The following is a 13,858-nucleotide window of genomic DNA, read 5'->3' on the forward strand; positions in this document are numbered from 1 at the left end:
ATTACACAATACAATGACTGTTACATTCAGCTCCAGATTGTTAAAGATACAGAGCATTTCATCTGTGACTGTATCACAAAAGCATAGACTATAATGCTAAATCCTCTTTGTATAAGCTCAAGGAACCAGGAGGGTAAGGAGTGACAAATGAACAAAAGTTATGCTATCTAGATACATTGTTCTTAAATGACCAAATTTAACAAAGATCAGAAAGTGGATATATTGAATAGGAATGGATGTGAGTCCACTTTAGCTAGGTACAAACCTCAGATGTCATCAAAACTCTTCTCTATGTAGCATGCCTAATCTGCTATTGAGCTCCAAATAAAGTTTGCATCCTCTATGCTAATATACATTTTCTTCTCTTGTATTATTTAACGTTATTACGTGGCTGTATGTTCTCTACACAACAGGTGCATTTTGGAAGATGGCTGATAGAAGGGAGTCCTTATGTGGTGCTCTTCGACATAGGCTATTCAGCTTGGAATCTGGACAGGTGGAAGGGTGACTTTTGGGAAGCATGCAATGTCGGCATCCCTTATAATGACCGAGAAGCCAACGATATGCTCATATTTGGATCTTTAACTGCCTGGTTCTTAAAAGAGGTACAGTTTACCATATAATAATAAGACAGAGGAGTGGCACAACTGCAGTCAGTACCTAGAAATAATCCCAGGAATTTAGATTAAGCAGATTTTGAGATAATGCCCTTCTTGATTGTCCTAATACATTTTAAAGGAATTATAATACATTCCAAGAAATTGTCCAGCATTCCTCAACTGAATTCCAACCTTTGGAACAGAGTAATAATAAAGTAATAATCATGCTTATTAATATGTATTCACATAAGACTTAAATGGAATTCCATGTATAAAATATGCAATTATGTAAACTGAGTAGATGAAACACAATAGATATGCAAGAAAAAAGAGGTGATTTTCATCATCCATTATATACATGAATTGTGAAATTTGGGGAGCAGCAGAGAATTTGAAATATTCTGTTTGGCTTATACATGAGTGCTTGGGCAACAGGAGTGACTTATAGGTATTCTTATTATTTCCAAAGGGCAAAAGTATTCTCATAAGCTATTTATGTCCTTTGAAGTAGAATAATCCATATATGTAAAAAAGAAAGAGATTTAGAAGTCAGCTTTTGTTAAACAAGTCAAGCTGGAACTCTCTTGACTCCTCAAAGCATGGCAGTAGGATTTCTTTGCATCCCTTTCATTATACCTAGCCAAAAAATCAGATGGTAAGGGAAGAGCATCCCTAGCAGTGGGAATAAAGTCTAAGGACAAAAACATCATAGAACTGAGTGTTGAGAAAGTGTTCCCCTTAATCTTTCCTTCTGATGAAGTCATGTCCCAATAGCTGTAGGAGGCTGCCTTCAATTGAAGGGGACTATGGACAGGTATTCCTTCTGCTTTATGCTGGGGGCAGCATAGGAGAAGAAGGGGGAGGGTATTGGCAGTATCTGTCTAATGTAGACACTTGGTCCTGTTTTAGATCAGTTAGTGAACACAACTCTCTTTAGACTGCCTATCTGAGGACACAGCCCCAAGGCTGAGGTCAGCCACAAAATTGTGTGTGTGTGTTTACCATCATTCTTTCTGATAAGAGAAATGGAAGAGAGAGAGAGAGAGAGAGAGAGAGAGAGAGAGAGAGAGAGAGAGAGAGAGAGAGAGAGAGAGAGAACCAGAGAGTCTCAGTTTTCTCTTAAAAGAAAAACAGAAAGAAGGAGAAAAAGAAAAAATTCCAAAAATAGAGATTTTCTTTGGTTCAAAGGGTCAATATGTAGAGACATTGAGGCATAGGCAAAACTACCAGGCAAGCCTTATCTGTACAACTGTTAATAACTGATTTTTCTTAAAGAGGAGGCAAAATTCAGAGGGCTTAGCCTTGTCAGTGGTTCTCAAAAGAGTATTTCTTTGGACCACCAGCAGGATAGTGAATTAATTTTTGTAGGAGTGAAACAAACTAACTTTAAGGCAAAGAGACTAATGCCCAACCTGGTTCAGTGTAATGGATTTAGACCTGGATCCTGGGTCCTTATTAAGCTGCTGTTTAATTCTAAACAAATTATTAGAATTTCTCTTTCTCCCTAATTCCATTTTCTTAAAATAGTAATGTATCAATTAAAATTATTTGGCTTTAAGGAAGAGAGGACTCAAATAAGACAGATGTAAAACATGAATCACTTGTTATTCATTTTAATTTTTTTTTAAAGTAAACTGTAAATGCATTGAAGAGGGACTGATGCAGTGAAGGGAGAGGAAGCGTGCTGGGGGAAGTGCTGGGGACTGAATTGGAGCAGGCTGTGTTCCATGCTTTTGTGATTATGTCAGGGTCTATCCTGGGGTTGTATATAACTAAACATACACACCCAAAAAAATAAAAAATGAAACTTGTTGAACTGGGTATGTGGTTCAGTGGTAAAGTACTGACTTGGAATGCATGATGTCCTGAGTTTGATCCACAGCACTGCAACATAAATAATAGCTAAATAAAGAAATAAATTTTAAAATACAAAAGCTTATTAAGTGGGTAGTTCAAACTTATTCAGGCACTCAGTGACATATTCAAGAACATTATTGTTATCATTGATTCATCCACTCAACAAATATTTCTTACTAGTAAACATCTATTCAATTTTTAAATATTATTACTAACATTCATTATTTAGTATTTCTGTTAATATTTTTTCTTCCATGCATATAAAAATAAGTCTGATATATCACTGAAAGGGAGATTAAGACATAAAAATATATGGACTTTATAAATATGCCACTGAATTCTATAAAACATTTACCCTTGCTGAATCTGTATGGCTCATATTTAGACCCCTTTAAATTTTAGATACCATGACTCTCCATTGCTGTGGATGATGCTCAAGATTATGTTTCACCAATAACTTTTCTCAATGCCTTTTTCTGGTGTAGGTGACAGATCATGCAGATGGTAAACATGTCATTGCCCAATTTCATGAATGGCAGGCCGGAACTGGACTGATTCTTTCTCGAGCCAGGAAACTCCCTATTGCCACAATATTTACAACCCATGCCACACTACTTGGGAGGTATCTCTGTGCTGCAAATATTGATTTTTACAACCATCTTGATAAGGTAAATAGTCCTTCCACTTCTCCCCATCCACATTTCTTCAGATCACTGAAGATGAGGGATGAAAAGCATTGACCTTTATATTTCATCTGCCAACCAGATGGCAGAAATGCCCTTTTAGTTAATCAATATTCATGAGAAGTTCTCCCCTTGGGTGACAGAGAGCTGATGTAGCTTAACTTTGCTCAGAGTGCAATGGAGTGTGGAGGTGTAAGACCTGATTTCTGTCCCACTTGGGAGCAGCAGATCCACAGAGGCATGGTAAGAGTGACACACTGTGTGAACCCAAGACTGGCCTCTTGTTCCTTCCTGTAGCTTGGAAAATGCTGTGAAGATAGATGCTGGATTCACATACAGCTCTGAGTGCAGGTAGAGAAAGGGATTCTAGGTGCACTACAAGCCTTATTTCCTCTAACTTCTCACAGAACAATTTATTGGAAACACATTATAAGTTGATAGGTGAGATTTTTTTTCTGTAACTCTGATGCATAGGTGGGATTCTTGGGATTCAAGTAGGACAGAAGTTATAGAAAACAGGAATGTGGGTTGTTACATGATCAAATAATTATGTTTGCTCATTTTAAGAAATGACCCAATTTCACGATACAAAGTCCTTCAGTTTTGATTTCTTTCTTTTATTTTCCATCAATTAAATTAGAATAATAAAAACACATATTTTATATTATTGGGTCAGTAATATTAATAAGGCATTTGTGTACCATAAATTAAGAGATTTTGCAGATTTGCAGTCTATATTACCAATCAAATGGATTTAGGGTTTTAAGGTTCAGTTTCAAAATCAGGAAAATTAGGAATTTGAAAAGTTACTATCCAAAGTCTTTTTTCAGTTTAAAAATTCTAAAATTCTATGTAACCGTATGTGTGGGGGTGGAGAGTGGGTGTATACATACGTGTGCATGCACATGGGTGCGTATTCCATGAGTAACATTCAGAAAATGGTACTAGAAAGTTATACCAGAAGCTCAAACACACTTTGAGAGCAAGCAAGTTCTTTCTGAAAAAATTTAACATTTGCAAAGCAGTGAGAGGCCCTAATGAGATTCACCCTATAAAATGATCAGCCCAACCTAAAGGTCAGATTACAAGGATCAGGTGTACATTTGAGATAGTTACTGAGGAATTCAGACAACCAGGAGCTCAGGGAAACATCCTAATGGTGTATGAGAAGGGTGGACTGATAAGGGCAAACCAGTGATCTGTGATGAGCTCATCAGCAATGCTTCCCAGAGAAGAGCAGCCTTTGCTCTTTCTAAAAGAGAGAACAATAGATTGGCATATTGGATATTTCACTCCAGAGGACTTAAGAATATTATATAGTAGCAAGTAACTAATAAAAAACTAGTAACATACATTGGATGGCCTATTTTTAAGGAGCAAAGATATTGTAGTAATTAACTTTATCTTTTTGATAATGTTATCCTTAGTATTTATTTTATATTATCTTCAAATATGATATCTCACTATACATATGTACATATATGCATAAAATATCAATTTCAAGCTTCTCTCTATTAGGTATATAAGCTTAGTCATACCCCAGTCCAGCTTTCTAGGAGATTCTTCTGCCAAGACAAGAAGATAACAAGTAGACAAAATTTAGATTTTGAGTTAAATTCTTAATCACTTTTCACAACAGAACCCCCTCCCCCCCATATTCACATTAGGTTTAGAATTTGGGTGGGTGATATAAATAAAACACTGGTTACATACATGAAATTTTTTAAAAGTTCAAAATAGGAAATGAGTCATAATTCAGTCTTATTGCAAATTACATATCAACTCAAGATCACTTTCAGTAAGTTTTAACTCAGATAAATAAATCGGAGGACAAAATTGGGATAAGAATAAAATATGGGGCTAGGATTGTGGCTCAGTGGTAGAGCGCTCACCTAGCATGGGCGGGACCCAGGTTCAATTCTCAGTACCACATAAAAATAAAGGCATTGTGTTGTGTCCATCTAAAAAAAAAAAAGATATTCTCTCTCTCCCTCTCTCTCTTTAAAAAAAAAGAAAATAATTCAATTTTTGTAAAAGCAGAAAGATTATAACTTTTTGCTCAAATTTAATTGCCAACTGTAAACATTTTTTGTAATAGTCCGCAAGATTTTGATGTTGTCTTCCAATTTTAAGTAAAATTCATTAGCTGAAAGAGCATTGCAACTATTTTCAGTCAGCTTATATATTTTCTGAAAATTTCCAAGAAGATGTTATGTTTTCAAACTCACTATCTTAAGTTCGGCCATTAGTTACCCACCCCGCCTCTACTAAAATGTACATATAACTAATGCTTTTTTTTTTTTTAAAGACCTTTAGTGTGTGTGTGTGTGTGTGTGTGTGTGTGTGTGTGTGTGTGTGTTTTCTTTTTCTTTTTCGGTACTGCAGTTTGAGCCAGGGAAACTCTACCACTAAGCTACATTCCCATCCCTTTTTACTTTTCTTTTCTTTTCTTTCTTTCTTTCTTTCTTTCTTTCTTTCTTTCTTTCTTTCTTTCTTTCTTTCTTTCTTTCTTTCTTTCTTTCTTTTTGATATAGGTTCTTACTAAGTTGTTAAGACTGGTCTGGAACTTATGATTCTCCTGCTTCAGCCTCGCCAGTAGCTGGGATTACAGATGTGCGCCACTGCTCCCAGTCTCTCTTTTCTTAAAAGTAACAGAATTTACTGGCTGGAAATCTGCAGACTGTTTAGGATTAGTAAATGAGGAAGGAAGACTTAGACAACTAATGTATTTCAATTCTTTCTTCAAACCAAGTTTGAATTAGTCAACTTCAGGGATAGGGTTACCCTCCTATTTCACTGCATTGTTTTATTTATATACTTCAATCTCTTTTTCTTTTGTACATAATATGCAGAATTCAATAAAAAGTTATGGACACACATGGTAAGACACAAGAAAGTAAGGTGCCTTGTCAAAAGAATCAGGTCTAGAAAGGCATTAGATGTTGGAACAATCAGACAGAGATTGGTCTGTACAACGATAAATATTTGAGTGGCGGGGGCGGGGGACATCATGCATAAACAGGATGTAAAACCAGAGGTATGGCCATCCACACTTCGTGCTTCACGTTAAGGGAGCCCCAAGCAGGCAGGGAAAGGCAATCACTGCACACCTGCCTGACTTCACAGTTATGTCACAGGGTCTCTGGCTTCTCCTGTCCTCCCTTGCATTTTTGTAGACTCAGTTTGTTCACTTAGAAAACCTACGTTCCCATCTCTAAAGGTGGTAAGTGCTGTCTCATGTGTGAACTGTTCTCTGCAACATAAACACTGATCATAATAACAATAGTTCAAGTTACTGGGCACCTTGCAGGTGCCAGGCATTTTTCTAAATAGGTGCTATGTTACTTCATTTGAAATTGACAAAAAACTCGATGAGGCAGGAAACCTTTCGTATTGCTTGTCCAAGTTACTTTTCTTAAAGATAGGCTGTGTCTTTACCATTTCTCTAAATAAACCCTTTAGGTGGCTTTCCACTGAATATAGGACAAAGGCTAAATTCTCAGTTGAATCTTCAGGGATTTTGGTGATAGGCCCTATTATATCCCACCATTCTCTGTCTCTCACATTCCACACTCAGTGCTGCAGTCAAATCAGACAGTCAGATATTTTCTGTACATGCTCTAGAACTTTTGTCCTTGTTCTTTAGGGCAGCTAATGTTTCAGTCCAAAATAATTTTCCCCAAATTAAACTTTCATGTCCTGGTCCAAATGTCATTTAAATCATCCAACCAGTTTGGAGATATAAAGATGAATAAGTCATGTTCCCTGCACTTGAAAATCTTACATTCTAGAGGTGATTCTGACAATATGAACACATATTAATGAGTAAGAAGTATTTTGCCTTATCCTCAAAGTGAATGGTCTTGCTCTGCTCTTACATCTTATTCAGGCTCACACTCATTTCTACCTAATCTTCACCTGTTCATCCAGTAGTTTATATGCTCCTTGAAGGTAACATGTACACCAAAATTACTCAAGAAATGTTGGTTGAATGAAAGATTTGGTGGAATGAACGAGAGCACCATATACTGCATGTAAGAAAATGTCCACTGATCTGAGTATGCTATCCAGAGCCCTGATTCAAACATGGTCACAGAGATGGCTGCAAATTCCACCGTCTTAAAGGAATGATCAGAAATATTTTTGCCTCAGTCATTATTCTAATTAATCCTTTCTTTTTCAGCATTTCTCTTCTCTAGGGGGGCTGACTTGCTGGTAGAGCTGGAATCACAATGATATAAACACAAATGAGGATACAAACTTTGGAATCAGATGGGCTGGGGATCAATTCAGGGTTATTTTAAGATATTTCTCACCCCTAAATGGTTCGATTTCCCCCTCTGCACAATGAAGACAAAATTCATGTGTTATGGTTTAGATAGGAAGTGTCCCCTAAGGACTCCTATGTTGAAGACTCTTTTCCCTAATGTAGCAGTGTTCAGAGGTGAAGCTCTGGGGAAGAAGAGCTCTGGAGGGGTGCACTTACACTCTATCTTGTCCCTGCCTCCACCCCTCTGCTTCCTGGCTGCCTTGAGGTGAGAAGCTTTCCTCTGCTACATGCTTCTGCCATGATGCTCTGCCCTACCTCAGGCCCAGAGCTATGGAGCCAGCTGACCATGGACAGAATCTCTGGAATTGTGAGCTAAAATACAGCTTTTCTCCTTTCAGTTGTTTTTGTTAGGTATTTTGGTCACAGAGAAGAAAAGCTGAAAAACGTAACACAATTCAGCACTTTAAGGAGATTGAGTATGTTTTTGTGCTTAGAAGAGTGTCTAACATATAGTGTTAAAAAGCTCTGCACTGATAAAATGCCCCCAATGTTTTTTTTGAGGGGGGGGGACGGGTACCTGAGATTAAACTCAGAGGCACTCGATCACTCAGCCACATCCCCAGCCCTATTTTGTATTTTACTTAGAGACAGGGTCTCACTGAGTTGTTTAGCGCTTTGCCCTTGCTGAGGCTGGCTTTGAACTCGTGATCCTCCTGTCTCAGACTCCCTAGTTGCTGGATTACAGGCATGCTGCCACCACGCCTGGCAAAATGCCAGAAATTTTATATCCTCTTTTCTCTGAAGACATTGCTAGTTTCTTATGAAGCTATGTGACACATAACATTCAGTGAAATACCAGAGCCCACAAGAAGTGCCAATTATAAGTGATGTTTAGGGGTTTGGTTATTTTTCTTTAAGTTAAAATGCCAGAATTAGAGATGATTTCACAATCTAACACACTAGTTTAAAGTAACTATTAGCCTTTGAAATTATGAAATATCATATCTTTTCAGGTTCCCTTTAGTGCATTAAGGATGATATTAATTATCCTTATTTTCAGTGTCAATTTTAATGCCAGTTTTGTTTTATAGTTTATGGGTAAAACATGATAAAGTGCTTTGGGAAAAGGAACTTTCCCTATTTTTAGAAAATGTGAGATTAGTAAAATTATAATAAAATTCCCCAAATTCAAAAATTCCAAGTGATTAAGGCAAAATGAAAAGATCACTCAGGGGGCTTAGTAACAGATTAGAAGAAGAAATCAAGTAAACAGTGATTTTTTTAAAAAGTCAATGGTTATATATTTTAGCAATAGTTTAATAAAAATTTATCAGTACGTTCACGGTGATCGTGCAATTTTCCCACATCCTTGAGGAGAGACAATTCATAAAATGTATGACTTTGGTTTGCTTGTGAAAGAGGATCAGTGTAAGCAAATGTCTGCTTGTTTGTTTTTAACAGTTTAACATAGACAAAGAGGCTGGGGAAAGGCAGATTTACCACCGCTACTGCATGGAGCGAGCTTCTGTTCACTGTGCTCATGTGTTCACCACAGTTTCAGAAATAACAGCAATCGAGGCAGAACACATGCTGAAGAGAAAGCCTGGTAATTATTACCACTGAGTTTGTCACCTCACCTATCTTTCAACTGCAAATGATATTAGAGTATGAAGATTTTATTTTTTTTCCAGAATAAATATTAGATGAAAAATTGTACTTATTGCTACCATGTAATTCATTACATGCATTTCAATTCTTAATTTCAGTGGGTTTGTGATGAATTCAACGCTAAGCGATTACTGGAATATAGGAAGAGTTGAATCTTATTGAATAAGTGAGTTATGCTTTTAAAGTCCTAAGTACAAACAGAGTTTTCAAGACCTATTATATATAAGATAACTAACTTGGCATTTCTCTTTTAAGAAAATAAAAGTGAAAGAGTATTTAGAAATTTGTGGGAAATTGTCCCAGTCCTACATCATATAATATTACCTCTTTGGTGCTGTTTTGTATAAGCCTGCTTTACCTCTCCCCAGACTTCCTTATAAATTTTTCTAGAAACCATCCCCAAATCCTACCAGATTTTTCAGTGCAAGCATGTTCATAAAACATCATGTGGCCACAGCTGATTGGTGCAGAAGTAGATACCTGATATAAGCTGAGCCAATCAGAATGCTCCCATGGGTGCCAGTCTGATCAGATGAGTCCGTTTGAATGCATCCTTGTCTTGGCATTGTCTCTTTTCCTATTCGGACCCACTGGATACAAAGAAGGTTAGACTACAAACTTTTGAGCATCTGGAGGAGGTATTTTAAGGTGTTAAATCACACAAACTTTTTAAAAAACAAGAATTCAAGTAATGAATAGTGGTAGGATGATCGTTTATGATATGTCTTCTTTCCAAAGATCCTTTTGGATTTTGGATTCTCTGGGATTCTCATTCCCATGTTCCTTGCAGGAATTTGTATCATTGATATGTTCATTTCTCTCCTGGATCTGTTTTCTCTATCTACAGTATCCTCTTCTGAATTTAACAAACATGTTTTGTTTTTTTCCTATTCTAAAATGAGAAATTCTCACCAGGCAGCTACTCTGTCAAATATCTATGTAATCTCCTGACACCAAGTATGTTGGAATAACAAAACTACAGTTACCGTTTTCACTTATTAGCCCCTTGAACTCTGGCTTCTAAACCCTGGAAGTTTAAAATTGATTTTCTAAAAGAATCACCAAATTCAGGATTCTCTGATTTTTTTTTATGCTCTTTGACATTAAAAGTGATGAACACCTCTATCTTCCCCTCACTTTTCATGACACTGCATATTCTAAATTTTCTCCAGTATGATTATTTTCTGGTGTCCCTAATAACTTCTCTACTTTCTTCTGCCTTTTAAAAGTAGGTCTTCCCCAAGATGATTCCGCATCTTGCTTTCTTTATTGGTTATTTTCTAAAAGTTTTATTTTCTCAGGGATACAACTGCAGAGTAATGGTGAAAAGCATGGACTTGATATCAAACTGCCTGAATTCAGTATCGAAAATGATTTGGGGCTGAGTAAATGTCACTAACTATGTGACACTGTAAAAGTTATTTAGGCTCCCTGTGCCTTACCAGCATAATATAGATAGCAATTCTACCTGTAGTGTAGAATGGTTGCAGTGATTTAAAGAGTTAATATATGGAAAGAACTCAATATCTGGTTCACATAAATGTTGAGAAAAAGTTAGCAATCGTTATGTGGTGTGGATCACTGTCTAGATTTTCTTAGGTTTTCTGTATCACCGGCTGCCTACAAGCTAGCTTCACAAGCAAGTTCCAATAGAGCTATAAACACTTCAGTCTAGTTCACTCTCTGGCTAGTGGTAGAAATACATGGTGGTCCTTATTGGAATTGTAAAATCTTTGAACATTTTATGGCTAAAGGAGGTCAATGCATTTTTAGTAGATCATGAAACATAAAAAAAAGCAAAAGCATTCTAAAAAGAAAAAAAGTATCATGTGGAAGCACCATGATTTTGTATTCTCTATTTTTTCTTGAAGTTCTCTACAGTTAAGAGTATTTTTTAAAAAAGTATAACTACAGGGGCTGGGGCTGTGCCTCAGTGGTAGAGCGCTGGCCTAGCATGTGCAAGGCACTGGGTTTGATCCTCAGCACCACATAAAAATAAATAAATAAAACAAAGGTGTGTGTTTTTGTGTGTGTGTGTGTGTGTGTGTGTGTGTGTGTGTGTGTGTAGTATAACTACAAGTACAATGCTAAGGTCAAGCTACATAAGCAAGAGGTAAGTGTTGGCTATATCAACAGCTAAAATGAGATCATATATTTTTTTAAATCACTGTGTACTAAATGGCGAAAAGACCCATTTAATACTGTATTATGATTGTTGTTGTTTTGTATTTTTATTTTTGGTACTGGGGATTGAAGCCATATTCCCAGCCCTTTCTTTAAAATGTTGAGACAGGGTCTTGCTAAGTTGGTGAGGCTGGCCTCAAACTTGTGATCCTCCTGCTTCAGTCTCCCAAGTTTTGGGGATTATAGGTAGGTGCTACTATGCCCACTTGTATGGTTTTTACCATAAGTTTGATTCAATGTCTAATGTTGAAAAGATGATATTTTGTTTAAAATATTGGAGAAAAGGCAATTTTATAAATTTACTAATTACAAATATATAACTTAATACCACATGTGCCTTAAAGATCATATGATGATATTTTCAACATTGTGTTTACACTTCAAGTTGTTAGTTTTGCGATTATTGATTTCTCAGTTTGTGGTAATACTTATAACTGAAATTCAAATGTCACCATTTAGTCATTTTTTCCTGTGTATCTTCAGAGAGGTGGAAGACATCAACATTGTCTTCTACTTGGAAATAATAGCAAGATGTTCATTCCCAGTGTTGCTTTCAGGGAGAGAAAAGAATTAGGGAGAAGGAGAAAGGATATGTTTTCATATCATATCTTAGAAGTTTTGATATTTCAGTGAATGTAAATGAATTGATAATATAACTAATTATACTTACATAAACTAATTAATAAAATGAAATTGAAAGAAATACCAAATGTAGAGGGGAGCGGCTCACAAATTGGAGACTTTTGTTTATATGGAGATGATTTTTTTTTATAATATTAAAGTTGATATTAGATTTTTTATTCTAAAGAAAAAAAGCACAATTTAAATTGTGTCATTATGTAAGAGCACCTATATATTTCCAAATTTATCAATGAAGCATAAAAACAGTCTTAAAATCTTATTTCTTAAGCTATGTAGATAGTGGTGTGCTAGAATCAATTCATTCTGACTTCCAAAGTCCATTTGTTAAAACTTCAGGATATTTGTGAGCTGGTTGCCAAACATAGCCATTACTAAACATTTATTTATCTAAAATTACAATTTAATAACTATGTCAACATTCAAATAACATCATGTCCTAATTATTTTACTACATTTTAATAAATGCTCTTAGGTATGTGTGTATATTTATATATATTCTATATATAATACAATTTATAATAATATAAATACAGTGGAAATACTACCATGGTGTTACTAAACAACATGTTAAGTACAATTTTCTTTAAATATTTATTAGTACTATATACAGGAGTAGTTGCTCCTAAGTATCAAAGGGTTTGCATCCATGGATTTAAGTAATCATGGATCAAAAATGTTAGAAAAAATTGTATCTATTAATTATGCATTTTTGTCATTATTTTCTAAAGAATGTGGAATAACAATTATATACATAGCATTTACACTGTATTGTAAGCTAAAGAAGTATAGTAACCTAAAGATGATTTAAAGTCTAAGGGAGGATGTCATAGATTTTATGCAATTCTACACTATGTTATTTTATTTTTGGAACCTGTAAATATGTTTAATTAGTATGTGTCCATTTAAAATAAAAAGTAATGAAGTGAAGGTATTTTTCATAACAAATTATAATCTAATCCCAATGAAAAAAGAATAAAGTTATTTGTTTTAAATAATAAATTCATGTAACAAATTTAATTTATGACATTATCCACATGAGTATTGCTAGGAAATCTTCAGAAACAGAGAGACATGTACACAGAAAATGGAGAGAAGACATGAATTACTGGTGGTCTCCTGAGCTACTCCAATGAGCAGGTGTACCACCCCTTCTTAGTTTCTGATGTACATGAATATAGAGGCCACCAGGTGAGCTCAGGAGGGGCCATGCTAAGCGGTACCACAGACTGGGATAATCTGGCTATAGGTGGATGTCTGTTGGGGGATGGGACAACCTAAGGTTCTGATTCTGAAATGAGGACATCGGAAGGTGAGGGTAGTAGCCTCTTCCATCTTCAATATAATCTCATGACCGCTGAGGTTTTCCTAGGTCTCATTCCATTGCTCCCTACTCCAGTTCTGTCTGAAACCTTGTCATTGGGGATCCAGGAATGGGAAGGGCCATCTCTTTATGTCCCCTAATGGGCAAGACCCACCTCTTCCTACACCATTTTTTATGGGACTTGAGCATCCACACATTTTGCTATCCAAGAGGATCCTAGAATCAATCTTGAATATTAAGGAACAACTGTGTAGCAAATGCCAGATTACTTAGTAAAAACCCATAAAAATCAAAAATTTTTTTTATATAAGAAATGATTGAAAAACTTGGGACCATTACTAGAGAACAGCCTTTTATTAATAAAAGATTATTCAAAACAATATGACATATTTCTAATTCTAGCTCAAATCTCCATTGCAAAAATTACCATTGCTGGGTATTAAACTTTTTGATATAGCTTCTTTTTTTTTTCCCCTTGTTTTTGTTTTTAGTGCTTCTAAATGTGATAACCCATGCAATCAGTTCAATAGGTGGTTTCTACTATGTGCTCTGAGTAATCTCTCTCTTGTTGATGACCAATATATTGAAAACCAAAAATGTCTTCTTGCCAGAACAAAATGTTTGGGGCATAATG

General features: G+C 35.7%; 1 protein-coding gene across 2 annotated transcripts in view; it reads left to right on the plus strand.

Moving 5' to 3' along the window:
• Positions 1-13,858, plus strand: part of Gys2 (glycogen synthase 2) — a 70,860-nt gene that overhangs the window by 14,311 nt on the left and 42,691 nt on the right. For both annotated transcript variants that reach the window (XM_078015115.1, XM_005328907.4), the window contains exons 3-5: positions 414-605; positions 2,942-3,124; positions 8,871-9,015. In XM_078015115.1, the coding sequence (XP_077871241.1) occupies positions 414-605; positions 2,942-3,124; positions 8,871-9,015 (520 nt within the window). The remainder of the gene's footprint in view (positions 1-413; positions 606-2,941; positions 3,125-8,870; positions 9,016-13,858) is intronic.

This window comes from Ictidomys tridecemlineatus, chromosome 6 (assembly GCF_052094955.1).
Source record: "Ictidomys tridecemlineatus isolate mIctTri1 chromosome 6, mIctTri1.hap1, whole genome shotgun sequence".
Classification (NCBI taxonomy): domain Eukaryota; kingdom Metazoa; phylum Chordata; class Mammalia; order Rodentia; family Sciuridae; genus Ictidomys; species Ictidomys tridecemlineatus.